The sequence below is a fragment of the Mirounga angustirostris genome, unplaced genomic scaffold (genome assembly GCF_029215605.1).
Source record: "Mirounga angustirostris isolate CCGP_5_RB_7025 unplaced genomic scaffold, mMirAng1.0.hap1 SCAF_1, whole genome shotgun sequence".
NCBI lineage: Eukaryota > Metazoa > Chordata > Mammalia > Carnivora > Phocidae > Mirounga > Mirounga angustirostris.
This window is the reverse complement of record NW_026991709.1, coordinates 64421240-64448532: the sequence shown is the minus strand read 5'-3', so window position 1 is coordinate 64448532 and position 27293 is coordinate 64421240. Positions and strand designations below refer to the sequence as shown.

The 27293-nt window shown below is 36.4% G+C and overlaps 1 protein-coding gene across 3 annotated transcripts in view; it reads left to right on the top strand.

The window, feature by feature from the left end:
* The window catches only part of GSK3B (glycogen synthase kinase 3 beta), a 206801-nt gene that overhangs the window by 77603 nt on the left and 101905 nt on the right, over window positions 1-27293 (top strand). For 2 of the 3 annotated variants that reach the window (XM_045902948.3, XM_045902949.3), the window contains exon 3: window positions 19708-19791. The exons of the other annotated variant lie outside the window; for it this stretch is intronic. In XM_045902948.3, the coding sequence (XP_045758904.1) occupies window positions 19708-19791 (84 nt within the window). The remainder of the gene's footprint in view (window positions 1-19707; window positions 19792-27293) is intronic. 3 annotated transcript variants of the gene reach the window in all.

The following is a 27293-nucleotide window of genomic DNA, read 5'->3' as shown; positions in this document are numbered from 1 at the left end:
GGATGAGCCTTAACGACATTATGCTAAGTGAAATAAGCCAGTCACCAAAGGTTAAGTACATTGCCAACTCCAGTGTACTGAAGCTCTTCCCCTGTATTTGCTTATAGGATTTTTATAGTTTTAGGTTTCATGTTTAGGTCTTTAATTCATTTTGAGTTAATTTTTGTGTGTGGTGGAGGTAAGGGTTCATCTTCATTCTTTTGCTTATTGGTCCAGTTTTTCCAACACCCATGTGCTTAAGAGATTGTCTTTTCCCCATTTTGTAGTCTTGGCACCATTGTTGAAAATTATTTGGCTATACATGAGGGTTTATTTCTGGTTCCTTCTGTTCCAGTGGTCTATATATTTGTTTTTATGCTAGTTCCATACTGTCTTGATTACAATTGGCTTATAGTTTGTTTTCAAATCAAGAATTATTAGACTTCCAACTTTGTTCTTCTTTTTCAAGATTGTTTTGGCTATTTGGGGTCCCTTGAGATTCTGTATAAGTTTTAGGATTTTGTTTTTCTATTACTGCAAAAAATGCCATTGGAATTTTGATAGGGATTACATTGAATCTCTATATGGCTTTGGGTAGTATGGACATTTTAATGTTACTAAGTCTTCTAAGCTACAAGCATGGGATGCCTCTCCATTTATTTCTGTGCTCTTTGATTTCTTTTGGCAGTGTTTTATAGTTTTCAGTGTACAAGTCTTCTATCTCCTTGGTTAGGTTTTTCTTAAGCACTATATCCTTTTTGGCGCTATAGTAAATGAGATTGCTTTCTTTTTTGATTGGTCATTGTTAGTGTGTAGAAATACAACCAATTTTTAAGTGTTCATTTTGTATCTGAAACTTTGCTGAAATTGTTTCTTCATTGTAACAGGCTTTTTTTTTTTTTTTTTTTTAATTCGTTAGGGTTTTCTACATATAAGATCATCTCTGAACAGAGATAATTTTGCATCTTTTCCAATTTGGATGCCTTTTGTTATTTATTTTACTTGTCTAACTGCTCTGGCTATTATTTCAAGTACTATGTTGAATAGTGGTGGCAAAAATGATCATCCTTGCCTTGTTCCTCATTTTAAAGAAAGTTTTCAGTTTCAGTTTTTCACCAATGAATATGATGTTAAGGTGGGGTTTTCATCTTATACAGCTTATTATATTGAGGCAGTTTCCTTCCATTACTAGTTTGTTGAGCATTCCTATCATGAAAGAGTGTTGAATTTTGTTAAATGCTTTTTCTACATCACTTGAGGTGACCATTTGGTTTTTGTCCTTAATGCTGATAATGTGGTGTGTTTACATTCATTGATTTTTGTATGTAGAACCATCCTTGCATTTCAGGTGTAAATCTTTCCATTGCAGGTATAAAACTTGGTTGTGATATATAATCCTTTCAGCATGCTGTTGTTTGGTTTGTTGGCATTTTGTTGATGATTTTTGTATCAGTATTCATCAGGAATATTGATTTGTAGTTTCTCACTGTGTCCATCCTTTTATTTGTAAGGTATATGTGTCTTTTATTTAAATGGGTTTCTTGTAGATTATAGTTGGGTCTTTTTAAAATTCATTTTTAAATTTTTAATTTTAAATTTAAATTTTTATTTAAAAAAATTGAGATATAATTGACATATAACATTGTGTAAGTTCTCTTTCATGTTGGTGTATTTAAGCCATTGATGTTTAAAGAGATTATTGATGTAGTTGGATCATATTTTTGCCCTATTTGTTTACTGTTGCTATTTTGTCCTTGTTTCTTCCTTTTTCTTCCTCTCTTTTCCTGCAATTGAGCATTTTATATGATTCTATTTTTTCTCCTCTCTGACAGTATCTATTATACTTTTTAAAACCTTTTTCAGTGGTTGGAGTTGAGTCTACTGTGTACATTTACAACTTTTTGAAGTGCTCTTTCAAGTAACACTATACTGTCATGGATAGTGGACTTATCTAATGACAGAGTATTCCCAATTTCTGCTTTCCATTCCATATAACACTGCTGTCATTATTTTCACTAATCCATAAGCTATAATCACTGAATACATTATCGCTGCTACTATTTTGAACTGTTGCTGCTAGATCAATTAATTCTCTAATGCTCTTCCTTTTCTTTACATAGATACAGATTTCTTACCTATGTCATTTTCCTTCTTTTTGATGAATTTTTTATTTTAACATTTCTTGGATGGCAGGTCTACTGTTGACAAATTCTGTCAATTTTTGTTTTCTGAGAAAGTCTCAATTTCTCCTTCACATTTGAAGAAGAATTTTACTAGGTGCAGAATTCTAGATTGATTGGGTTTTTTTCTTTCAACATTTTAAATATTTTACTTCACTCTCTTCTTGTTTGCATGACCTTTGAAGAGAAGTTCGATGTAATTCTTACCTTTGCCTGCCTATGGGTAAGGTTTTTTTCCTCCTCTGGCTTCTTTCAGGATTTCTTCTTTATCTTTGATCTTTTGCATTTTGAATATGATATGCCTCGGTATAGATTTTTTGGTATTAATCCTCTTTTATGTTTTTTTGAGCTTCCCGCATGTGTGGTTTGGTGTCTGACATTAATTTTGGGGAAATTCTCAGTTGTTGCTTCCAGTGCTTTTTCTGTTCCTTTTTCTCTTCTCCTTGTGGCATTCCCATTTTACATATGTTACAACTTTTGTAATTGCCTCAATAGCTCTTGCATATTCTCTTCTTTTTCATTTTTTTTTCTCTTTGCATTTCAGTGTTGGAAATTTTGTTGTTATTTCTTTAGGCTTACTGATTCTCTCCTTGGCCATGTCCAGTGTATTGATCAGCCCATCAAAGGCATTGCTAATTTCTGTTACAGTGGCTTTGATTTCTAGCATTTACTTTTAAATCTTTTTAAAGTTTCCATCTTTCTCAGCTTACTTTATGTATCTGTTTTTGTGTGTTATCCACTTTTTCCATTAGAGCTCTTAGTGTGTTAATCAGTTGTTTTAAATTCTTAGTCTGATAATTTCAACATCCCCACTATATTTCAGTGATTCTGATGCCTGCTATGTGTATTCACACTTTGATTTTTGTCTTTTAGTATTTTTTGTAATTTTGTGTTAAAAGCTGGATGTGATATATTCAGTAAACGTTACTTAGGTAATAGACCTTTATTTTGAGTTTTTGTTTATCTGGCAGGAGTTAGACTGTTTATTGTTCGCTGTAGCTGTAGATGTCAGAAGTTGAAATTTCTTCTGGTGTCCCTTGTATTTTTTCTCCTGTTGTTTTTGGATTTCCTGAGAGACTTCTTAAATAAATTCTGAGACATGCATTTCTTTCCATTGTATTTCCCCATTATTATAGAGGAATCCTATTGATCTAGTGGTAAGGTGTGACAGGAGGAAAAGTGTTCTATAGTCTTAAAAATCATGTCTGAGTCTCTTAGTGAACCTGTGCTATGGGCTTGACCTTTATAAATGCTTTTCAGTTTTTTGTCCCTCTTCCTTCCTCATAGGTGAGATAAGGCTAGAGGGGGTTGGAGTTTTGTATCTCCCTTTGTGCATATGGAAAGCTAGATGAGGTTAGAATTGGGTATTTCCCTTTCCCCACTTTTAAGTTTAGAGAAGGCTAGAGTTGGGTATTTCTTTTCCCCCAGTTTAGTTAGCTTTGGTAGAATAGTTTTCCTTGAGGGCAGGTGTTAAGAACGGAATGCTCTGGGCCTTTTTATAAATGGCTACTTTTCTTCTCATCTGCTTCCCCCAGGTTTTTCCTAGATCTTCACTGTGAGGATCTGATAGAGCTTTAGAGATAAAACTGAGAAAAGCATGGGGCATGCCTCTCTGGATCTTTTCACTCCCAGACTTGTTCATATTACTCCTATGTTAATTACAGTTTAAGTTTTCCTCTACTGGTACTGGCTCTGTAGGCAGTTTCTGCTCCTGGGCTTCTGTTCCAATAAGCTGTGATTCTGTGTATCTACCTGTCTTTCTCCAGTTTTTATGGCAGTGGTTTGCCATGTGACCTCAATTTTTTGGTGGATTTAAGAAGAGTTGTTGATTTTCAGTTTGTTCAGCTCTTTTCTTATTGTGAAGATGAGAGGGATGACTCCCAAGCTCCTTACATACTAGACTGGAGCCCAAAAGTCCTTCCTTTTCTCATTTTATTTGTCTTTTTATTGTTGAGTAGAGTTCTTTATTCTGGATACAGATCCCTTATCAGACTTACAAATGTTTTCTCTAGTGGGTAGGGCAGTCAGTAGAAACCTTGTTAGCCATAGCAAGGATTTTGGCTTTAAATCTCTTCAAAGTGGGGAGCCACTGGAGGTTTTAAGCAGAGAAATCCTGTTATCTATCTTATATTTTAAAATATAAGATCACTCTGCCTGCTTTGTTGGATGTAGATGGAAGGTCAACAGAGGGAAGCTGAACGACCATATAGCTCAGCAGAGGTATGCTGAAAGACTTAGACTAGAAAGGTGGTGAGAAATGATCATTTCTTGGAGATACACAAACACACACACGTTTTTATATTGATAATTGTAAATACACCTGCAATTGTAAGAAATAATACAGAGATCCCATGTATCCTTTGCCCAGTTTCCCTCAGTGGTAACAACTTGCAAAATTATAGTGCAATATCAAAACCGGGATATTGACATTAATACAGTCCACCAGTCTTGTTGAGATTTCCCCAGTTATACTTGTACTCATTTGTGCATGCGTGTGTGTGTGTGCTTTTATACAGTTTTATTACATACGTAGTTTTGTATATTCACTAGAACACTTCCTTCATCACAAGGATCCTCATATTGCCCTTTTATAACCATACCCATTTCTCTCCCTGCCGTTCCTCCACTCTTAACCCCTAGTTTAAACCCTTGCAACAACCAGTAATCTGTTCACCTTATCTATAATTTTTTTATTTCAAGAATACCAATGGAATCAAATACGGTATGTAACCTTTAGGGATTGGCTTTATTTGCTCAGCAGAGTTCTCTGGAGATTCATTAAAATTGTTGCATATATCAATAAATAGTTTTCTTTTTCTGAGTAGTATTTCATAGTGTGGTATACTATGGTTTGTTTATCCATTCACCTGTTGAAAGACATCTGGTAGCTATTCTGAATAATACGGCTATGAAATTCATTTATAGGTTTTTGTGTGAACATAAATTTCCATTTCAGTGGTGTTAAGGCCTAAGAGTGCAATTGCTGGAATCTTGGAGACACACACACACACACACACACACATTTTTAAGATTTTATTTTTAAGTAATCTCTATACCCAAAGTGGGGCTCAAACTCATAAGAGTCGCATGCTCTACTGGCCAAGCCAGCCACGTGCCCTTTGGATATATTTTGAAGGTGGGACCAACAGTATTTCTTGACAGATTGAATGTGAGGTCAGAGAGAAAGAAGATTCAAGATTTCAAAATTTTTGACCTGTGCAGCTAGAAGAGTCAAATTGTCAGTAATTGAGATAGGATATGGGTGGAGCAGGTTTAAGGAAGATCACGAATTTTGCTCATGACATGTCAAGTTGAGATGCATATTAGACACAGAAGAATTGACATGTAGTTAGTTGGCTAAAAGATCCTGGAGTACACAGGAGAGTTCTAGTCTGGGGATATAAAACTGGGAGTCATCCGCCTTTAAAGTCCTGAGATTGGAAGAGTTCGTAGAGGTAGCTGAAAAGAGGTGAGACACCAAGTTCTGTCTACTCCATTGTTTAGAAAATAGAGAGATTAGGAAGAACTAGTAAAAGAAACAGTGAATTTGGCCAGGGAAGAAGGAGAAATTGTGGAGAAAGCATTTCAAAGAGTGACCAACTGATCATCTATTTTTGTGGAAACCATAATTGTAGCATGTAAGCATAATCCCTCTAGTAGCCTGAGATTTTAGTTGTGTTGTATTCTGGTGGTATATAGGATGATATGTCTCCTTTCTAGTTTCTTTTTAGGAAAAAAGGGTTTTTGAGTTTTTGTTCATGTATTCAGAAAAGCTAGTGTGGTTCCAGGGAGGAGTTGCTAGTTAATATCCAACTTATGTGTATGCTTTCATGAAAAACCTTTTAAATTTAACGAAGAAGTGTTATCTTTTCAAAAAGAAGTGTTATCTTTTCAAAACTCTCACATCATTTTTTTAAAAAGATTTTTTTAATTTAATTATTTGACAGAGAGAGTATACAAGCAAGGGGAGCAGCAAAGGGAGAGGGAGAAGCAGGTTCCCCATTGAGCAGGGAGCCCGCTGTAGGGCTCGTTCCCAGAACTTTGGGATCATACTTGAGCTAAAGGCAGCTGCTTAACTGACTGAAGCCACCCAGGCACCCCCTCACATCTTTTTTTTTTTTGATACCTCTAAAGTCAATTGTAAGTGCTTTCAATACTGAGGTCCTGCTTTATTGTCACTGTATTCTTCAAGCATATAGTAATAAATGTAGTTGATGGAATTGAGTTACATTTTGTTGTGATAGTTAAAAGAGCATGGGCTTAGTAATCTGACACACCTAGCTTAAATCTTGTCCCTGCTCTTTGCCCGCAAATTCCTTAACCTCACTATGCCCTCACCCCCTTTCTAAGTGGGGATTGATACTGTTGTCTACTTAATTGGTTTGTGGAGAGAATTAAATGAAGTCAGGAAGATAAAGTTCTTAGCAGGGTACCTGGCTCTTGATTTTCAGTAATCCTGTAGTTGTTGGTACTATCATTGTTATGGAATAATATTTCAAAGATACAGGGTTAAAGCAGTGTTGCATTTAAGTTAGGGTTGACTTACATGCTCAGGCCTCTGAAAACTAAGCGTTTAAGAACCCTCACTTTTATATTTACTTCAGTCCATATTAGCCTGCTGGGAATAGAAGTTCTTTTTTTTTTTTTTTTTTTTTAAGATTTTATTTATTTATTTGAGAGAGAGAGAATGAGAGACAGAGAGCATGAGAGGGGGGAGGGTCAGAGGGAGAAGCAGACTCCCTGCCGAGCAGGGAGCCCGATGCGGGACTCGATCCAGGGACTCCAGGATCATGACCTGAGCCGAAGGCAGTCGCTTAACCAACTGAGCCACCCAGGCGCCCGGAATAGAAGTTCTTTAGGCTCTCCAGGCATCCTTTCTGTTGTTTCCCTTTCCTTTCTCCTTTCTGTGCCGGACAAGTTGTTTGTGGGACTGATTGGAAAAATTTGCATGTATGAATCCTGTTTATTCCTATAAAATTGGGATTTTTTTTGTAGAAAATTTTAAGCCTGCCTGACAGTATATATAACTATAATTTATAATTTAGGTTTTTATTTATATACTAATTATAGTAATGTAAAAGAAAAATGTTACTGTAAATTTCCAGAACATTAGTTGATATTAGAAAGTCCACTCTGTATATGAGATAAATATATATAACATATATATATATTATATATATCAATGTATATATACTAAGTGTGAATGAGATTGAATATATAAGGAACTTTCTTTCCTTGGCTTTTAGAGCAGGAAATGGCAAACTGTGTGCCTGTTGCCTATTTTTGTAAATAAAGTTTTATTGGAGCATAGGCACACCGATTCTTTTACATATTGTTATTGACTGCTTTTCCACCGTAACTGTAGAGTTAAGTAATTGCAACAGAGACTATGGCCTGCAGGCCCCAAAGTATTTATAATCTGGCCCTTTATAGAAAATGTTTTCTGACCTTTATTCTAGGGTATTATTTTGGTGGCTCATCTTTTACAGCCTTGCTCATTCTCAGTTTCTTGTATGATTCCTTTTCATCTGTCTGCCTACATGTTGATATTCTCCAGGATCTTCTTGGGAATGTCTTACCTGTCTTGGGGCATTTGTGATACCACTGTCCAGGTTATACTGCCTGACCAGTTTATTAGTGTCCTTTATAGACTTCTCTGCTGCTGGAGACTCTGGCTACTTCTTTTTCTTATTTTACAGTCAATTTTATCTACTCCCGTGGCTTCAAGAACCATCTAGACCTCTTGCTAGAGGATAAGATGAACATATCAGATTGCTTTCTGGACTTTTCCATTTCTGTGTCCTTCAGTCATTTCAATAAACGGTGTCCCAAACTGAATTCATTCCTTTTTTCTTCGAAAACAGCTTCCCAGGCCAGTGAACTCTACTGTCATGTTAATAGTCACATGAGTCAGAAGCTTGGTAGTTAATCACTCTCCTCCTTCTGGTTACCAAACCTATAGCAGCAGGTGCTCAAAAAACTGTTGATCTGCCTCTCAGTTGATCTGTCATTCTCTTCCTTCTGTTTTTACTTTTTTCTACCTAAGTGCAGGTCCTAGTTTAATTTATCTTCTCTTCCTTAAAAATTTTTTTTTTCATAACCAGTGATCTTCGCAAATAAATCTCTTGCTTAGAGCAGATCAGTGGTACTTTATGGCTTGTAGTATTCACACTTTTTAGACTTTCCACCAGGGCCCTTTCCAGAATTTTTCAAGGTACTAATAAGCAAATTTTTCTTAGGTCCAGTTCCCATTTACCTGTAGCACTTTCTGAGTGAGCTAGAGTTTTCACATTGTATTGTAATTGTTGGGTTGGCTTATCCATTAGAATATGAAATCTTTAAGGACTATGAATTTTATACACTCAGAGTCCTGGTTCTGACACATAGTTGGCTTCGAAATAATGGTACACGTGAAGTTATTTTGAGATGATATTCTAGCTAATTGTAGGGTCTTTGGGGGCATCTGAATTTACTGTGTAATCAAAGATTTGGAGATGGATTAAACAATTTTTCAGTCCTAATATGATTACAAAGGATGGGTGATGGAACTCTGGATGATCCTTTTTTAAAGAAGATTTTATTTATTTTGTTAGAGCATGAGCACACGAATACAGAGTGGGGGAGGGAGAGAATCTCAAGCAGACTCTGCTAGAGTGTGAGCCCAACTTGAGGCTTAATCCTATGACCCTGAGATCATGACCTGAGCCAAAACCAAGAGTTGGACGTGTAACTGACTGAGCCACTCAGACGCCCCTGTATAATCCTTTTTTGAAGATGTGTTTTGGAAAAATAGTCTTTGAAGCAAAACTTTTGAAGTCAATCCTATTTTACTATATTTTATGAAAGTGGGGCTTTCTATGGTAGGAAAGATCCGATAGAATGAAATTTGGTGAAGAAGAAAAGATGATAGCCATAGGCTGCCTACCATACGTCCACAGTATTATTAAGCTTGCTGGTTGTTACTTCACCTAAAAGTTAGCTTTTCCGTTAATGAACTTTATATAAGGGTACATAAAGTACCCTTTTGGGAATCCCTTGACTCAATGCTTTTTAGCTTCTGGGAGTTTTGGGTTTTTTTTCTTCTTTTTTTTGAAGTGTGAGGTGTCAAATGATGTAAAATTAAACATAGCCTCTGTCTGTTTAGAGGAGGATATATGTTAATGACTATTGCTTAAACCAAAAGGATAATTTTTCCTTTAAATGTGGCTTTCAGGTTTTCTTATATGGGTATAGTATTTATTCCATCTTGAGCAGTTATTCCGTTTTTTTAGATGGGAATGGTAAATAAGAATTTAGTTTTCCTATAATTTTTTGTCTTTTCTATATTGGAAAAAAATTGCCTTTATATAGACAGGTTGGATTTTAAATGGATTTTAAATTTTTAACTATGATCCTGTAGTAAGAAATACATTTTACTTTGCAACCCAGTGCACAGAAAAATAACGGAAGTAAGTTTGGTTAAAAAGTCCATAGTCTTACTATATTAAAGTTCTTATTCTCTTCTCCTTACCACCCCCTTCTCAATCCTGATTGGCTGAACCCATAATTTGGAAAATACTAGTCTATAGCAAGTTGTAAGGTAGAAGCAATTACAGAAGCAGGTTATGTACTCTGTGAAAGACAAAGTAACCAGAGTATTGAGAGCTCTGTGGCTGATAAAGGAAGATACAAAATTCAGCTTTTCCTGTTAAGGCACTTACTTAGTAAGTTAGTTGGACAAGTGGTGTGGGTGTGTTTCTCTACGGTCACTGCAATGTAATATCTGATTTCTATACTTGATCTTAGCCAAAAGGCTGAGAAGCGATATATCTGATTTCTATAAAGTACTTTTTAAAAAGTATTCTTTTATATGACATCATTGAACTATAGTTTGCAAAAGTAAAAAAGAACCAAGAGAGTATATAATAAATTCCGAAATATTTCTAGGTGCTGCAGGAATTTAGAGATCAGAGAAATTAGTGAGTTGGAACAGCTGGGGTTGGCCTTGTGAAAGAGGTGGGAGTTAAATAGGAACTTTAAAGATGGGTAGAATGTGGTAGGTGGGAGGGAGGGTGTAAACATTCCAGTGATGGTGTGATCAGTGGCTTAGAATTGGGAATGAAATAATAGTGTCAGAAAGAGAAGTGGAATCTAGTTATGATCACATTGGTTATAAGTGGAAGATAAGATGAAGCTAGTAAGAAGGAACTATAATATGAAGTGATTTAGACTTTATCTGGTAGGACATGGGAAAATCTCTAGCTCTCAGAATTTACTTTGTCTGCTAATAACATTGCCACTCCAGATCTCTTTTGGTTGCTGTTTGCATGGTGTATCTTTTTCCATCCTTTTACTTTCAAGAACTATTTGTCACTTTGAATCTAAAGTATGTGTACTGTAGAAAGAATGTAGCTGGAGTTTTCTTTCTTATCCATTCTGACAATCTCTGCTTTTGATTGTGTGCTTAGTTAATTACATATTATGTAGTTTTTGTTATGGGAATTAGCTGTGCCATGGTGTTCTTTGTTTTGTTTCTCTCTCATGTTTTTGTTCCTCTGCTCACATGTATTGCCTTCATTTTTTAAGGTACCATTGTAGGTCCAGGGTTGATTTCTTTTTTTTTTTTTTCTTTTACCATTACAAAAATTATTTTCTTAGTGGTTGCTTTAGGAATTACAGTGTACATTTTAGTTTATCAGTCTGCTTCAGGTTATACTAACAATTCCAGTAAAACATAGCAGCATTTCACCAGTATAGCTTCATTTTCCCATCCCTCTTTTCCTACCATTATTGTGTGTGTTACATCTATGTATGTTATAAACCCAATAACACACTGTTATTGTAATTGCTTTTTTTAAATATATGTATTTGGTGAAGTTAAGGGAAGAAAAAAATGTGTTTATACAGTCTTTATATCTTTTTAATTATATTTACCATTTCTGGTGCTCTCATTTCTCCTTGTGGATCATATTACCTCCTGATGTCATTTCTTTTCAGTCTGAGAAACTTGGATTAGTATTTCTTAAAGTCAGGTCTTCTACTGTAGAATATTCTCCACTTAAAAAATAATTTGGGGGTGGGGGTACCTGGGTGGCTCAGCCGGTTAAGCGTCTGCCTTCAGCCCAAGTCATGATCTTGTGGTCCTGGGATTGAGCCCCACGTTGTCAGGCTCCTTGCTCAGAGGGGAACCTACTTCTCCCTCTCCCTCTGCTGCTCCCCTGCTTGTGCACGTGCGCGCTCTCAAATAAATAAATAAAATCTTTAAAAAAAATAAAAATCTGGGAATGTATTTTTCCTTTCATGTTTGAAGAATAATTTTTCTGTATATAGCATTCTTAGTTGACAGGATTTTTAGGGTTTTTTTAAAAAAAGATTTCATTTATTCATTTGAGAGAGAGACAGAGACAGAGAGAGCACAAGCAGGGGGAGGGGGAGAGGGAGAGGGAGAAGCAGACTCCCTGCTGAGCTGGTAGCCTGACATGGAGCTCGATCCCAAGACCTGGAGATCATGACCAGAGCCTAAGGCAGATGCTTATCCATCTGAGCCACCCAGGTGCCCCAGGATTTTTAAGTTTTATTTTATCTTACTTTTTTGCCTTCTGGCCTTCATCGGTCTGATGATTAATCAGCTGTTTATTGTATTATTTTTCCCATGTATGTTATAAGCCATTTTTTGTGATTACTTTCATGATTTTTTTCTTTGTGGCTTCAGTTCAAAAGTGATGTGCCTAGATGTGAATCGCTTTGTATTTATCCTTTTGGAGTTCATTTAGCTTAGGGTTCCTTAAGCTTTTTGGTCAGTAGATTAGTGTTTTTCATCAAATTTGGGGAGTTTTCAGCAGTTATTTCTTCAAATATTTTTTCTCCTCCTTTTTCTTTTTCCTCTTTTTTTGGATGCTGCCTTTATACGTATGTTGGTAGGTGTGCTATTATCCTACATGAGGCCTCTGAGGCCCTGTTCATTTTTCTGCAGTCTTTTTTTCCTTTTGTTCTTTCAGTTGGGTAATCTATTTCTCTGTTTTTAAGTTCACAGATTTTTTTAAAATGTCATCTCAAATCTTATCTTGAGCTCATAGTGAATCTTTTACTTTGTTACACTTTTCAACTCTAGTATTTCCAGGTTTAAAAAGTTAGTATTTCTTTATTGAAATTTCCTACTTGTGTAATTGTCATATTTTTCTTTAATTTTTAATATATGATTTCCCTTAACTCTTTTAACATATTCTATATTTTAAAAGTTTCCCAGCTTTATTGAGATATAATTGATATATAACATTGTGTTTAAGGTGTACAGCATGTTCATTTGATGTACTTATGTATTGCAAAATGATTACCACCACCATTAACTAACATGTCACACCTTATAATTACCATTTCTTTTTGTGCTGAGAACATGTAAGATCTACTCTTTTAGCAACTTTGAAATATATGGTATGGTGTTATTAACTATAGTCACCATGGTGTAGGTGAGATTCTCAGGACTTACTCATGTTATAACTAGAAGTTTGTACTCTGACCAACATCTCTTTTCCCCACTTTCCAGCCCCTGGTAACAACCCTTCTAGTCTCTTTGTATGTATTTGAGTTTCTATATTCCACGTGTAAGTGATATATGGTATTTGTCTTTCTCTGTCTGATTTATTTCACTTAGCATAATGACCTCAAGGTCCATCCATGTTGCAAATGTCAAGATGTCATTTTTCTGGCTGAATGATATTTCTGTCTATCTATATCATATTTTCTTTATCCTTCATCTGTTGATAGACACTTAGCTTGACTTGGCTATTATGAATGATGCTGTAGTGAATATGGGAGTACAGGTATCTCTTCAAGATGATGATTTTAACTTTGAGATATATACCCAGAAGTGTAATTGCTGGATCATGGTAGTTCTGTTTTTAATATTTTGAAGAACCTCCATACTATTTTTCATAGTAGCTGCATCAATTTAATTTCCTACCACCAGTACACAAGGGTTTCCTTTTCTCCACATCCTCATCACCACTTTATCTCTTACCTTTTTGATGATAGCCATTCTAACAGGTGTGAAGTGATAACTCATTGTGGTTTTGATTTGCATTTCCCTGACGATTAGTGATGTTGAACACTTTTTCATTTACCTGTTGGCTATTTGTATGTGTTCTTTGGAAAAATGTCTATTTGGGTCTTTGCAGTTTTTAATTGGCTTGTTTGTTTTTTTGCTGGTGAGTTGTATGAATTCTTTATATATTTTGGATATTAACCCCTATCTCATAAATGATTTGAAAGTATTTTCTCCCATTACATAGGTTGCCTTTCATTTTGTTGATGGTTTTATTTGCTATGCAAAAGCTTTTTAATTTGATGTAGTCCCACTTGTTTATTTTTGCTGTTGTTGCCTTTGCTTTTGCTGTCAAATATAAAATACCATTTCCAAGACCAGTGCCAGGAAGCTTATGTTTTCTTCTAGGAATTTTGTGGTTTCAGGTCCTTATGTTTTTTCAATAGAATAGCTACTTGTATTCTTGTCTGCTAAATTCAACAGCTGTGTCTACCCAGAGTCACTTTCTTTTAGCTCCTTTTTTCATTTTAAACCTAAGAGTAAGTCAGCTCTTTCTGTTATCTGTAGGTCTCACATTTTATTTTCTTCCTTTTTAAAAAATTTTTTTATATTTTTACAGTTGGACGTTTCAGATAATGTAGCAACTCTGGATTCTGATTTTTGTTTAAATCTTCCTGAAGGTTGTTATTTTGGGATTTTCCTTTTTTTTTTTTTCCTTTTTTTGTAACTTACCTGCATCTAATCTGTAGAATCTTTTACCTTCACAGTTTGAAGCCCCTAAATTCTGTGTTAATTTTTTTATTCTAATTTTAATTTTTAGCCTGATTTTTTTTTTCAGAGGCTATTTCTGTATAGTTTAGTGGGCAGGCAATTATTGGTTAGAGATTGTGCTCAGACATCTTGAGTTTATAAGGCTTCCATCATTTTTTGATGATTCTGTACATGGTTGGGGGCGTCCATTTAAAATTTGGTCAGTTTTTAAGTTGGCCTCAGCTTTTACTTTCTCTGAGGCCCTATTGGGTTTCCCCTGCATATGTGCACAGCTTTTTAGTCAGCCAGGAATATGTGAAGAGGTTATTTAGCCCCTCTGTACATATCATGTCCAGGATTTCCCTGTTAAATTTTTCAGTGTTCTGCCAAGTCTGTCATTTTCCCCAGATGGGACTTTTATCCTCAGGGTAACAGAGCTGTGAGCTTTCTCACTTTGTTTCCTATCAGATTTGCCATTTTTACTGCCAGTGCCACTGGCATTGGGTTTTTCTCTCTTTTCTAAGTGATGGTAGCCCCCTCTCCAGGCAAAATTCCTGGTTTTCATGGCCAACTCTGCCCTGGTAAAATTGCCTCAATCTCTGAGCTGGGCAGTGGTGGTTGGAGATGGGAGCATCCTCTGGCAAAAAGGCCACTGATCAAGGGGAACCCTCCTACACTGTTGGTGGGAATGCAAGCTGGTGCAGCCACTCTGGAAAACAGTATGGAGGTTCCTCAAAAAGCTGAAAATAGAGCTACCCTACAACCCAGCAATTGCACTACTAGGTATTTACCCCAAAGATACAAATGTAGTGATCCAAAAGGAAATGTGCACACCAATGTTTATAGCAGCAATGTCCACAGTAGCCAAACTATGGAAAGAGCCAAGATGTCCTTCAACGGATGAATGGATAAAGAAGATGTGGTATATATATACAATGGAATATTATGCAGCCATCAAAAAAAAAAACAACAACCAAATCTTGCCATTTGCAATGATGTGGATGGAACTAGAGGGTATTATGCTAAGCAAAATAAGTCAATCAGAGAAAGACATGTATCATATGATCTCACTGATACGAGGAATTCTTAATCTCAGGAAACAAACTGAAGGTTGCTGGAGTGGTGGGAGGTAGGAGGGATGGGGTGTCTGGGTGAGAGACACTGGGGAGGGTATGTGCCATAGTGAACACTGTGAATTGTGTAAGACTGATGAATCACAGACCTGTACCTCTGAAACAAATAATACATTATATGTTAAAAAAAAAATGAAGAAGATAGCAGGAAGGGAAAAATGAAGGAGGGGGAAACCCAAGGGGGAGACGAACCATGAGAGACTGTGGACTCCGAGAAACAAACTGAGGGTTTTAGAGGGCAGGGGGGTGGGGGGATGGGTTAGCCTGGTGATGGGCATTAAAGAGGGCACGTATTGAGTGGAGCACTGGGTGTTATACACAAACAATGAATCATGGAACACTACATCAAAAACTAATGATGTAATGTATGGTGATTAACATAATAAAATAAAATTAAAAAAAAAAGGCCATTGATCCCCACTGTCCCATCTCCAGTGTCTAGCAGTTTTTCAAGAGTAAATGCTATTTGATTTGTGGTTGCCTTTGATTGATTTCCAGAGCCATGAAATGGTTGTTTTCCACAGTATAGTCCTTTTTTTTTTTTTTTTAAGATTTATTTATTTTGAGGGAGGGAGGGAGAGAGAGAGCTTGTGCCCACATGTGCAAGCAGGAGTGGGGGAAGGGCAGAGGGAGAGAGAGAAAATCTGAAGCAGACTCCCCACTGAGCAAGGAGCCCAACCCAGAGCTGGATCTCAGGACCCTGAGACCATGACCTGAACTGAGACTAAGAGACACTTAACTGACTAAGCCACCCAGGCACCCCTACAATGTTGTCCTTTTTATAGGTGTTTTGAGGGGCGACGGATTTACCAGTCTCTTTATTCCACGATAGCTGGAAATATTGCCTCTATTTAAACTTTCTAACTTCTTACTCCTTCCCTCGTGTCTTCCAGGCCCACTTTAATTCACTCTGGTCAGGCTTTTACCACTGTTCTACTGAAGCCACTTTTATTAAGAGTCACTGGCATCCTGCATTTACCCTTTCCAATTATCAGTTTTCTGTTTTCATCTTAATCAACCTTTCAGCAGCTTTCAGCATAAATGGTCACTCCCTTTTTCTGAAAACTTTTTTTTAATTGGCTTCTAAGATAATACTATCTCCTGTTTTTCATCCTACTTCATTACTTCTCCACGTGATCCCCTCCTTCTCGTACCTCTGAATATTTACTTACGTATTTTGGTCTAAACTTCTTCCGTAGGTGATACCATTGGGTTCCCTTGCTTTAAGTTCCCTTTATAAAGATGACCCCCAGATGCATATTTCCAGCTTCAACTTCTTCTACCTTGAGCCTCATAGTATTTTCACTTGGATGGCTAGTAAACGTTTCAAACTTAATAGATGGAAAACAGAACTCTTGAACCATTTCTCCATCAAATTTATTCTCTTCAAGAGTTTTTAGAATGATCTTTTAAAAGGGTAAATCAGATGATGTCATTTTCCTGATCAAAACATTGGCTTTCCTTTACATTTAATGTGAAACTCAGTTTCTTACCATAATTAAAAGAGTTTATAGACATACCCCCTGCCTACCTTCTCTGAACTTTTCTTCTCTTCCTTTACTCAATCACATTATTCTTTAGCTATTTCTTGAATATGTCATGTCTGCCTCTAGCTGTTTACATTTGGAGGTTCCTATAAACTGCATTGCTCTTCCCCCATACCTTCACATGGTTCTCATCCTCATATCATTCAGGTTTGTGTTCAGATCTTACCTCCTTTGTGAGGTGTATTCTGACTTCCCTATCCAAAATACAGCTCCTTGTCTATATCATGCTCTATCTCCTTAAGCTATGTGAAGATACATTGCTTCTTCCTCACTGTCCTCCATAGACTGTAAGTTTCATGAAGATAGGAACTTAGTCTTGTTCACTGCCATATCCTTAACATTATGGATGATGCCTGGCATAGAATAGGTGCACAATATTTGTAGAATAACAGTGTTTTCTATAGAATTAATTTGTCATTAGTGAATTATTAAAGAATGACTCAGTAACAATGGCTCGGCTTGTGATAGTTGTATGTTTAAGTGCATCTAGGCATCAACTTTGTTTGCCTAATGTTGGCATGATTAATACTTATAAATGTTGCTCTATGAAATTTATATTTTAGACCTTTTAGGGAATTTTAAGATGAGAAAATTTAAGACTTTAAAAAGAATAGAATATGTCAAAAGAGTAAGGGTAGATGAATATTTAGGTCCATGTATTTGCTTCACTTATGCATTCTTTCTGGTAAAAGATAGTATACATAAACTTATACAACTTCTGTTATCTGAGAATTTAATAGTTCTCTTTTATAACTTGGTTAATGAGCCTGGAAAAATGGCTTATCTTAACATAGTTGGCTATGTTGAAAAACAATCTTAATGTCTATATATTGTGAGAGCCGTGAGTCTTAGCTTACACTAGTTCTTCCACAAAACTATCTATATAGATGTGAACTGGCAAAGTATAGACATACTTCCAGACTTAGCATCAGTTTAAAATGCAAATAGTTTTGAAATTGGTAAAGTTTTTTTGTGTTCTTTGTCACAGTTAAAACTCAGAATGTGACTTGAGTTATCTTTATTAAAGCAATAATACTGTACTGTCTTGAGTTTTTGTTTATTGCTTCAGCTATAAACATTTTATAACAAGTAATGGGATGAAAGATTGATGTTCTATAAAAGAATTTTATTTTTTAAAAAAGATTCATTTATTGAGAGAGAGCACGAGTGGAGGGAAGGGCAGAGGGAGAGGGAGAGAAAGAATCCTCAAGCAGATTCCCCACTGAGTGCGGAGCCTGACGTGGGGCTCCATCCCAGGACCCTGATACCGTGACCTGAGCTGATACCAAGAGTCAGCTGCTTAAAAGAGTCAGCTGCTTACCAGGTGCCCCTATAAAAGAATTTTAAATATCACTGTACATGAACCCAGCTCTCACAGTCTGTTTAAAGGGATAGAGGATAGTCCTTTCGAGTTTCTAATTTCCCTGAGATGATATGCTAGCACAATCATAGAGCCAGTTGGAAGTTTCTAGAGGAGGAGAAACAATTTGCATATTTCTGGTACCATCTTCTAAGAACTGGAGCCCACTCTGCTCTAGAATAGTTCTGCTTATGAGGTTCCTCATCTGCTGTGCAATCCCCAGCCCCTCTTTTTTTGGCCTTTTTTTCCTAACCTAAAAGCATTTTTCCTTCCAGATTCCCAGGTATATAACTTTATGTTTTATAGCCCTTCCAAAATTTTGAAATTTTATATTTCCTGTCCATATAGCTAGTACTTTGTAATATTTTCTCTGTGTTATGTAATTTGGCCTTTATTTACTGGACTTCTGATAGCCAAGTATATTTTTGGAATTTATCTTCTTTGTTAATATATACTCTTCATTTATTACTGCAAAAACTTATGTTGTTAGGAAGTCATCATATTATTTAGTGTTTTCTTTTCATGAAGAATGAACATAACTTTGAAATTCCCCAATGGAAAAAGTTATTTGTGTGGTCTGTAAATTTATCAGGACTGCACAATTTCTAGTATGCCATATTTTAACTTAGCAACTGAGCCCTTATGGGCTCTCAGATTTTTTTTTTTTAACACTGTATCTTGGAAGTTAGGAGGGCTTGTAAGAGCTCTTTGCACCCAAATTCATTTGTTTAGTGAGAAGTTTGATTTTTATTATAGTTGCGAAAGATTACAGTACTAATAGCTTATTCCAGATATCTCTTAAATACTATACACACTGCTTCTCAAGCTATTAGTGATGAAATATTAGTTTTAAAAATTTCCAGTTCAGGGGCGCCTGGGTGGCTCAGTTGGTTAAGTGACTGCCTTCAGCTCAGGTCATGATCTCAGGGTCCTGGGATCAAGCCCCACATTGGGCACCCTGCTCGGTGGGAAGCCTGCTTCTCCCTTTCCCACTCCCCCTGCTGTGTTCCGTCTCTCGCTGTCTCTCTCTATGTCAAATAAATAAATAAAATCTTTAATAAAAAAAAATTTCCAGTTCATCAAAGACTGATATTTTTGTAAAATACAATAGAAATCAGTTACTAGAAAAGCGAAATTTTAAAAAATACAAAGTATAGGCCCCACTCTTTATTATAAGATTCACAGATATGAAATTATTCTATCAAATTGCTATAAAACATTCTAAGCACTTATTCTCAATTTCTGTATTTATCTTATTGCAGAGTAGTAGAAAGTAGTAGATTAGTAACATAGACTAGTAACAAATAGGTTGCAGGTCAGCATTGCTCTATAGACCATACTTTTTATTTTGTTTAAATTTTTTTTGTTATTTTTTAGTTTTTAAAAATTTTAATTAAAGTATAGCTGACACAATATTAAATTAAGTTCAGGTGTACAATGTAGTGATCGTACAACACGAAATTCTCACCACAATAAGTGTATTACAGTATTATAGACTATATTCCCTATGCTTTACTTTTCATCCCCATGACTTATTTATTTTACAGTGGGCAGTTTGTACCTCTTAATCCCCTTTACCTATTTTGCCCAGGCCCCCACCCCCTAGACCCATACTTTTTAGTAACATATCTATAGCCTGCTCTTTGTAGTGTTTAATGTTATGAGTTCTTAGAATCTTAGTCAATATGGTGAATAGCATTTATCCTTTAAAAAATATTTTCATGTGTTTCCTTTTCAGAACCGAGAGCTCCAAATCATGAGAAAGCTAGATCACTGTAACATAGTCCGATTGCGTTATTTCTTCTACTCAAGTGGTGAGAAGGTAGGTCTTGCAGAAAGTGTGTACTGAATATTGTGATAGACTTGTTATTCTTCTAAATATAGTCATCATTCTCCACCCCACCCCCCACCTTAGCACAACTAGCAGAACAGTTTTGCTAATTGAATGGAAGAATTCTAAAACACAGGCCCTAGTGATTCTGAGCTCAAGATATAATCATTGAATATCATTAGTTATATCAGAAATTGTTTATGAAATAAAGGGAATGAATTTTTAAGAATTTTCTTTTTTGGAATATTTGTCTTTAGTTCTTTATATATACATATATATATTTTAAACCTTCTATGATCCTTATGTGCTTCTGGAGCCCCATGATAGTTCCAGCTGTTTATTAGAGGGTGGAAAATTATGTGGAATATAAGTGGAATTATGTGGAATTTAAGTGGAAGTATTGGAGGGAAATGGGAAACAGGAAGACTTTGGTAGGACCAGAATGAGACTTAAACAGTGGGAGGCAAGTTTAACCTACCTTTGGCGAGGGAAAAAGAAAGGTGTAATATTACAGAGCTTGTTGTAAGTGGTCATTATTTTTGATCACATTTAATTTTGTGAAAGCAAAGGATAATTAAACGAGACTTTGTGCTGTGCACCCCCGGTCCTTTTTGTCTTTCCATTCAGATGATGACAGTAACTGATGTCATTGTGCTCACTGGAGTTTGGAAGCACAGAAAGTCAGTTTCTTCTTTTTTACCTTCTTTTTTTTTTTTAAGATTTTATTTGACAGACACAGCGAGAGAGGGAACACAAGCAGGGGGAGTGGGAGAGGGAAAAGTAGGCTTCCCACAGAGCAGGGAACCCATGCGGGGCTCAGTCCCAGGACCCTGGGATCATGACCTGAGCCGAAGGCAGATGCTTAACGACTGAGCCACCCAGGTGCCCCCTTTTTTACCTGCTTCTTTCTGCCTGTTCACTGTTCCTTCCCAGATTAAATATTTTCCTTACATTTCTACTTCACTGGTTTGGGGTGAGAGGGCAGGGCAAATAATAAACCACTTAATCTTTTTGGCTAAACAAATACGACTTTGGATAAGACCATTTGATTTTTTAAAGATTTTATTTACTTATTTGACAGAGAGTTAGAGAGCACAAGTAGGCAGAGGCAGGCAGAGGAAGAGGGAGAAGCAGGCTTCCCGCAGGGAGCCTGATGTGGGACTCGGTCCCAGGACCCTGGGATCATGACCTGAGCTGAAGGCAGCTGCCTGACTGAGCCACCCAGGTGCCCCGACCATTTGATATTTTGGACTTCAGATTTCTGGTATATACTATCTGAAGTTCCTAGATCCGTAATTCCTCTTGATTTCTAAGCACAGTATTCTTTTTACTTCATTTCCCAGTGTACCAGTGCTTAACCATTTTCCATTAAATTTTTTTAGATTATTTCCTTAGAAGTTCTTTTTTTCATGTCATCTGTAATATGGGAAGATACCTATGTATTAAGCCACGATTGTGATATACCTCCTGTAGATACATAAATGTTAAATATTTGTATGTGTTTGTGTCAGTCATAGTTTTAGCAACCATAATTAGCAAATTGGCTCCTTAGTGACTCTTGTTTCTCAGGTGTTTGTATTTGGGACTGTAAGCCCTTGTAAGTATTTGAGCTCTTTTGTTTCGAAAGCCAGTTATGAGGTTCATGCTACTTTTTTTTTTTTTAACCTAGCAAACAGCCTGTTATGTCTTTAACTTATCTGTTTTGACATGTCTTTACTTTTTCCTGTCCCTTCCCAAATAAAATTATGGAACATCTGTTACGTTCACAGCACTCTTATAATGGAATTTTGCATCCTCATGACTTTTTGTTATTAGATGCTAGACATTATAATATCCCAGGGAGAAAGTAAAGGTCAGAATTATTTGTTCCATGAACCAATAGATTACATGGAAATTGGTTTGCAGAGGCCTCCTTACAAAGCCCCTAAACATTTTCTCATGATTACTTTATTTATATAGCTTTCCCTATACAGCAGACACTGTTTTTAGCACTTTACAAATATTAACTCATTTGATGCTTACAAAGATGAAGAGCAGAAAAGGAAGAATCAAATTTTTGAATATAAGGCTCTGTTTGTGGCAGCATCAAAAGGTCTACCTATCTGGTTTTGGTCTGGTGAAAGCCTTGATCACAGTCTGCCCTCACCCTCACTTAATCCTGCCTTGGGAGTGACTGGACTGTTATCTGTGTACCCCAGAGGGTGGATTTTCCTCCCCGCTGCTGTTCAGAGCTGCTTATTATCATAAATGGTCTTACAGATAAAGAGCAATTGAGAAGTCATTAAGGGAGGTTAACCAGAAGGACACTGAACCTCTGTCTTTTATAAAAAAGAAATGTACTTTCTGATGTTTTTCTCAGAACTTTCTCTTGAGCTTTGTAAATTTTCTGAAATGAAAAAAAAAAGATTCCTCTTAATTTTGGATAGCTTCATTTAAAAAAAATAGAAAGAAAGAAAAGTTGTGATATATTGCTGAAAGTAATGATCCTTCCTTAACAAAAAAGGAAGGTCTTCTGGAGATATGCAGAAATACTGCATATGGGAGGCTCAGGACCTCCCATAGTCATCTAGCCACCAAAAAGATGATTTCTTTTTGCCCTACTCATGATCTCCACTTCCATTCTTCTGAGTTGTTCTGGCAGGGCTAACATCACTCAAGAGACCAGGTAGTAAATTAATACGTCCCATATGAGAAGATGGGTTCTGCTCTTGGGTTGAGAGCTCAGGTTTGTAAGTATCAGTTCTAACTCTTAAGAGTAGGTTACTGAGAGTGAACTTAGAACTACCTTTTAGAAAAGGATCTAAATGTCTTAGGAAATTCTTACAAATCTTTAAAGATGATTTCTCTCTGAATATGACAGTCCTCTATTAGGTAGGCATTTTTCTAACAGAAGCATTATGTACTGCCTATGTGTATATATTAGAAGAGTTTTGGGGGAGGAAATAATAATAGTTCGAGATGCCTTTGGGACATGCAAATAGAATGCCCATTAGATAGATACATGTATGATTTCATAGGTGGTAATGGTGGCTGACAGCAGGGGGTGGGGTACTAAGTAGAGAAAGGATATTGACAAGGTTGTGTTGATAGAGTTATGTAGCCATGTGGTAGAGCTCTTAGGAGTTCTGGGAAGAGGGAGAGGGGATGTTTGAGACCAGGACAGTAAAGAGCCAGCAGTTTGCCAAGTATTACCTTCTGGTCCTAGAATATGAGAACCGTCTTCATTTGGGAGACTGCAAGGAAGCCAGTGCCTTTGGGTGGGATCCAGGTTTTGTCTAGGGCAAAGCAGTAAAAACAACAAAAACAACAAAAAAACCTCTGTGAAGAGACTGGGATTCAAAACCCCATGAAGAGTTTCTTTTACAGGTGTTAGAGAGCTTAGGGGAACATCTGGACAGGAGATCAATGGTCAGAACATGAGCCTAAAGGAGACGTGAGGAGGCAGTTAGGGGGATGGTTTTAGAAATTGTTGAGGATGAGAAAGAGAAGAATTCAGTGTTTCAGGATTATAAGAGTGAAAGACTTGGTTGATGTATATGGAAATATTTCATAACTCTCTTATTGTTGTCCTCATCTCTCCCTCTTTACCATTTTCCCAGTCTCTTTTATGCCTTTTGTCTCTGTCTACTTTATAGGTTTCTGCTTCTTTCACTCTGGGCTCTACTCTAGGTCTCTATCTTTTGGTCTCTGAGGTTCTGTCCCTCTCTTTTGGTGTGTGTCACCCCCTCAGATTTCTTTTCCCTCTTCAACTCTGGTATCTGTCTGTCTCTATCTCATTTACTTCCTGTATGGATCTCAACTTCATTCTCGTGGTTTTCTGTACTCCTCTTTTGTTGGGTTTCTACCCATCTTTCTTTGAATATCTGATCCTTCTGAGTCTTTGTATGGATTCTCATCTGTCCTGAGCCTTCTTCATTCTCTTTCTTGGTGTTTCTTCTTTTTGAGCTTCTGTTACTCCCTTTTTGGAAAATTTTAAAGAAGGAAAATTTTTCACTCACCATCCTGACTTTTGACTTCTGCATTATCTATGTATGTATCTATTTATCTATCTTATTTCATTTGTACATGTTTTACCTATTTGTATGAATAATTATTTATGACCTTACAAACTTTGAAGATCTCATAAAACTTTCCATGTTGCCTCATAGTATTTGTAGTTATTGGCTATATAATATTCCATTGAGTTACTGAACTGCATAATACTCCCTAACTATTCCCCCATTGTTATTCTTTTTTTTTTTTTTTAAAGATTGTATTTATTTGACAGAGAGAGACAGCGAGAGCAGGAACACAAGCAGGGGGAGTGGGAAAGGGAGAAGCAGGCCTCCCGCCGAGCAGGGAGCCCGATGTGGGACTCGATCCCGGGACCCCAGGATCACGACCTGAGCCGAAGGCAGACGCTTAATGACTGAGCCACCCAGGCGCCCTGTTATTCTTAATTTTAAAATTGTAGCTAAGCTACCCCAGGGCTTCATCATAATTTTTGTCTATAAGCACTCTTGAGCTCTGGGTGAAGTTAGAGTAAGATTACTGCAATATTTGGCAAATATTTCCACTGACCACAGTTTGACTGAAAGGTTACGTCTATTTTGGTGAACTTGTCTTTATTTTGCTCCACTCTGCCATTTTAAAGACTGTTTTCTTTAGGGATTATAAATAATCAGCTTTTAGCATATAACTGGGGAAAGGACTAACCAGAGTAACTAAAAGAAGGGGGAATTCAGTCAGGACAGACACCAGAGGTGTGACCTAATTAGTCTTAGTCATAGTCTTCTGGTTGGAATTATTAGTGTTTGCTATAGTAACTAGAGCATCATGTAGTCAATTAGTATACTTTAGATTACCCAATAGGTTTTAGTAACTCTGATTTAGTTCAGAAAAAGTGGCACTCTTTCTCCTTGACCAGACAAAAATGGGGATTTTTGAATGTTTTGAAAGTCAGGCTTATAATACTTTTGTGAATTCTGAGTTTGTGTGTTTTTTCAATATCAGTATTTTGCAGTGGAAGCTCCTTTGCCCCTAAATAAAATTTTATGAAGAACCCTATCCTATAAATAAAACAGATAAAAAGCAAAGTTGCTTTGGTTGAAACTAGGGTATGGGACCAGCTGACATTGTCTTTCCTGAGGTGTACCTCACCTCTGTAGAACCCTAGGATTCTGAAGGATAGACATAGTATGTAAACCACATTGTGTCTTTATAGGAGCTTCAAATTTTATTTAAATTAATTTTCTTAAAGAAAAATTTCTATAAGTAACCATACATGTGAAAATATTTTACCTGTGCTCATCATAGATTGATTACTTGAATAATAAAGAAATGGCCTTCCTTGGGGCACCTGGGTGGCTCAGTCATTAAGCGTCTGCCTTCGGCTCAGGTCACGATCCCAGTGTCCTGGGATCGAGCCCCGCATCAGGCTCCCTGCTCCGCAGGAAGCCTGCTTCTCTCTCTCCCGTTCCCCCTGCTTGTGTTTCCTCTCTCGCTGTGTCTCTCCCTGTCAAATAAATAAATAAAATCTTTAAAAAAAAAAAGAAAGAAATGGCCTTCCTTAAAAAAAAAAAAAAATCTGTCCCTCTACTTGTGTGAGAGTCAGTTTAAATAGCAAGGATGACAAATTGATTTCATTCGTCATACCAACTTTGTTCTATTGATAGTAACTGTGTAGAGGGCTATGTGCAGGAGAAGATTCTACCACTGCTTCTGGGATCAGAGAGAAGAATGCTGTGCTTGATTATGCCTGTTTGTCACTAGCCCTGAAGAGGAAAGGGTAGGGGTGAATCTGTTCTGAAAATTAAAGAGCTCTGGCTTTGTAGCTGGGTTTACATCCCAGTTCTGGCACTTGATAGCAGTATGACTAGGCAAGATATTTACCTTAGTAAGCCTTTTTCCCCTTCTCATCTGTACAGTAGGGATTTTGTAAGAAAAAAGTATAATGTCTAAGTGCTTTATTGCAGCACTTGGCGTATAATTAACACTTAATAAACATTTAACTTACTACTTTACAAATGATTATTTAATAATAGCAAATATATATTTCATTTGCTGTGCTTCAGATATTGCTCTCAGCACTTTACATGTACTTTATAAATCACTTAAACCTTATAGCTACCCAGTGAAGAATCGGTACTGTTATTATCCCCCATTTTATAGAAGAAGAAACTGAGACACTTGAAGTTGATTAAGTTACCTGAGAGTCATACAGCTACTGAGTGGCAAAGTTAGGAGTCCGCTCTAGGCAGTCTTTCTCCAGGGTCTGTATAGTATGCTGTACTATTTAGCATAGAATGTCTGTTTCTGCAGGAGCAGTGTATTAGAAATGTAACATTTAAAAATATCTCAGTAATTATTGCTAAACAAGGAGAGCTTGTACAGTGTCTACTTTGGAGAATTTTTAGAAAAGAATAAATAGCCTTTTGTTTTAGGACAATAATAGTAGTAGTAGTGATGATAATAGCCAAAACTTGTGTGATGCTTAGTATACACCAGGCATTAATCTAAACACTTAAACTCTTCTGTTTTTTTGGAAGAGTTTGTGAATTGTTAATTCTTTACATGTTTGTTAGAATTTACCATTGAAACCATCTGGTCCTGGACTTTACTTTTTGGGAAGTTTTTTATTACTAATTGATTCATTCTCTACTTCTTATATAGGCTTGTTGAGATTTTGTATTTTGTCTTGAGTTAATTTAATATTTGGTGTGTTTCCTTGAATTTATTGATTTCATCTAGGATATCTAATTTGTTGGCACACATTCGTTCATAGTATTCTGCTATGGTCCTTTCTATTTCTGTAAGGTCTGTAGTAATGCCCTCATTTTCAGTTCTGATGTTAGTTTTTTGTGTCTTCTTTTTGTCAGTCTAGCTAAAGGTTTATCAGTTTTTTTTTGAGCTTTTCAAAGAATCAACTTTTGATTTTCTTGAAATTTTTTGGTCTCTATTTTATTTATTTCTGGTCTGTTTTCCTTCCTTTAGCTAGCTTTAGGTTTAGTTTCCTCTTCTTTTCTAGTTCTTCAGGATGTAAAGTTAGGTTATTGACTTGAAATCTTCCTTCTTAATGTAGGCAAGCTCTAGATTGCCCACTGAGTGCAGTGAAGATAGCACTCAGAGGGTGGTATGTTGGATTTTTGTTTTCATGTATCTCAAGTGTATTCTAATGTTTCTTTTTTCAGAGTGTGTTGTGTAATTTTCTCTTTGTCCTGGTGGTTGTTTAGAGTGATGGTTATTTTCCACACATTTTAATTTTTTTTTTCCCTTCTGTTACTGATTTCTGGTTTCATTCTGTTGTGGTTGGAGAAGATACTTCATATGATTTCATTCATTTTAAATTTATTGAGATTTGTTTTGTTGCCTAATATATGGCCTATTCTGGATAATATCCTATGTGTACTTGAGAATAATGTGTAATCTTCTGTTTGGGGATGTAAAGAGATAGATATATAAATAGATAGACAGACAGATAGATAATAGATAGATAGGTATCCTTTTGGTTTATG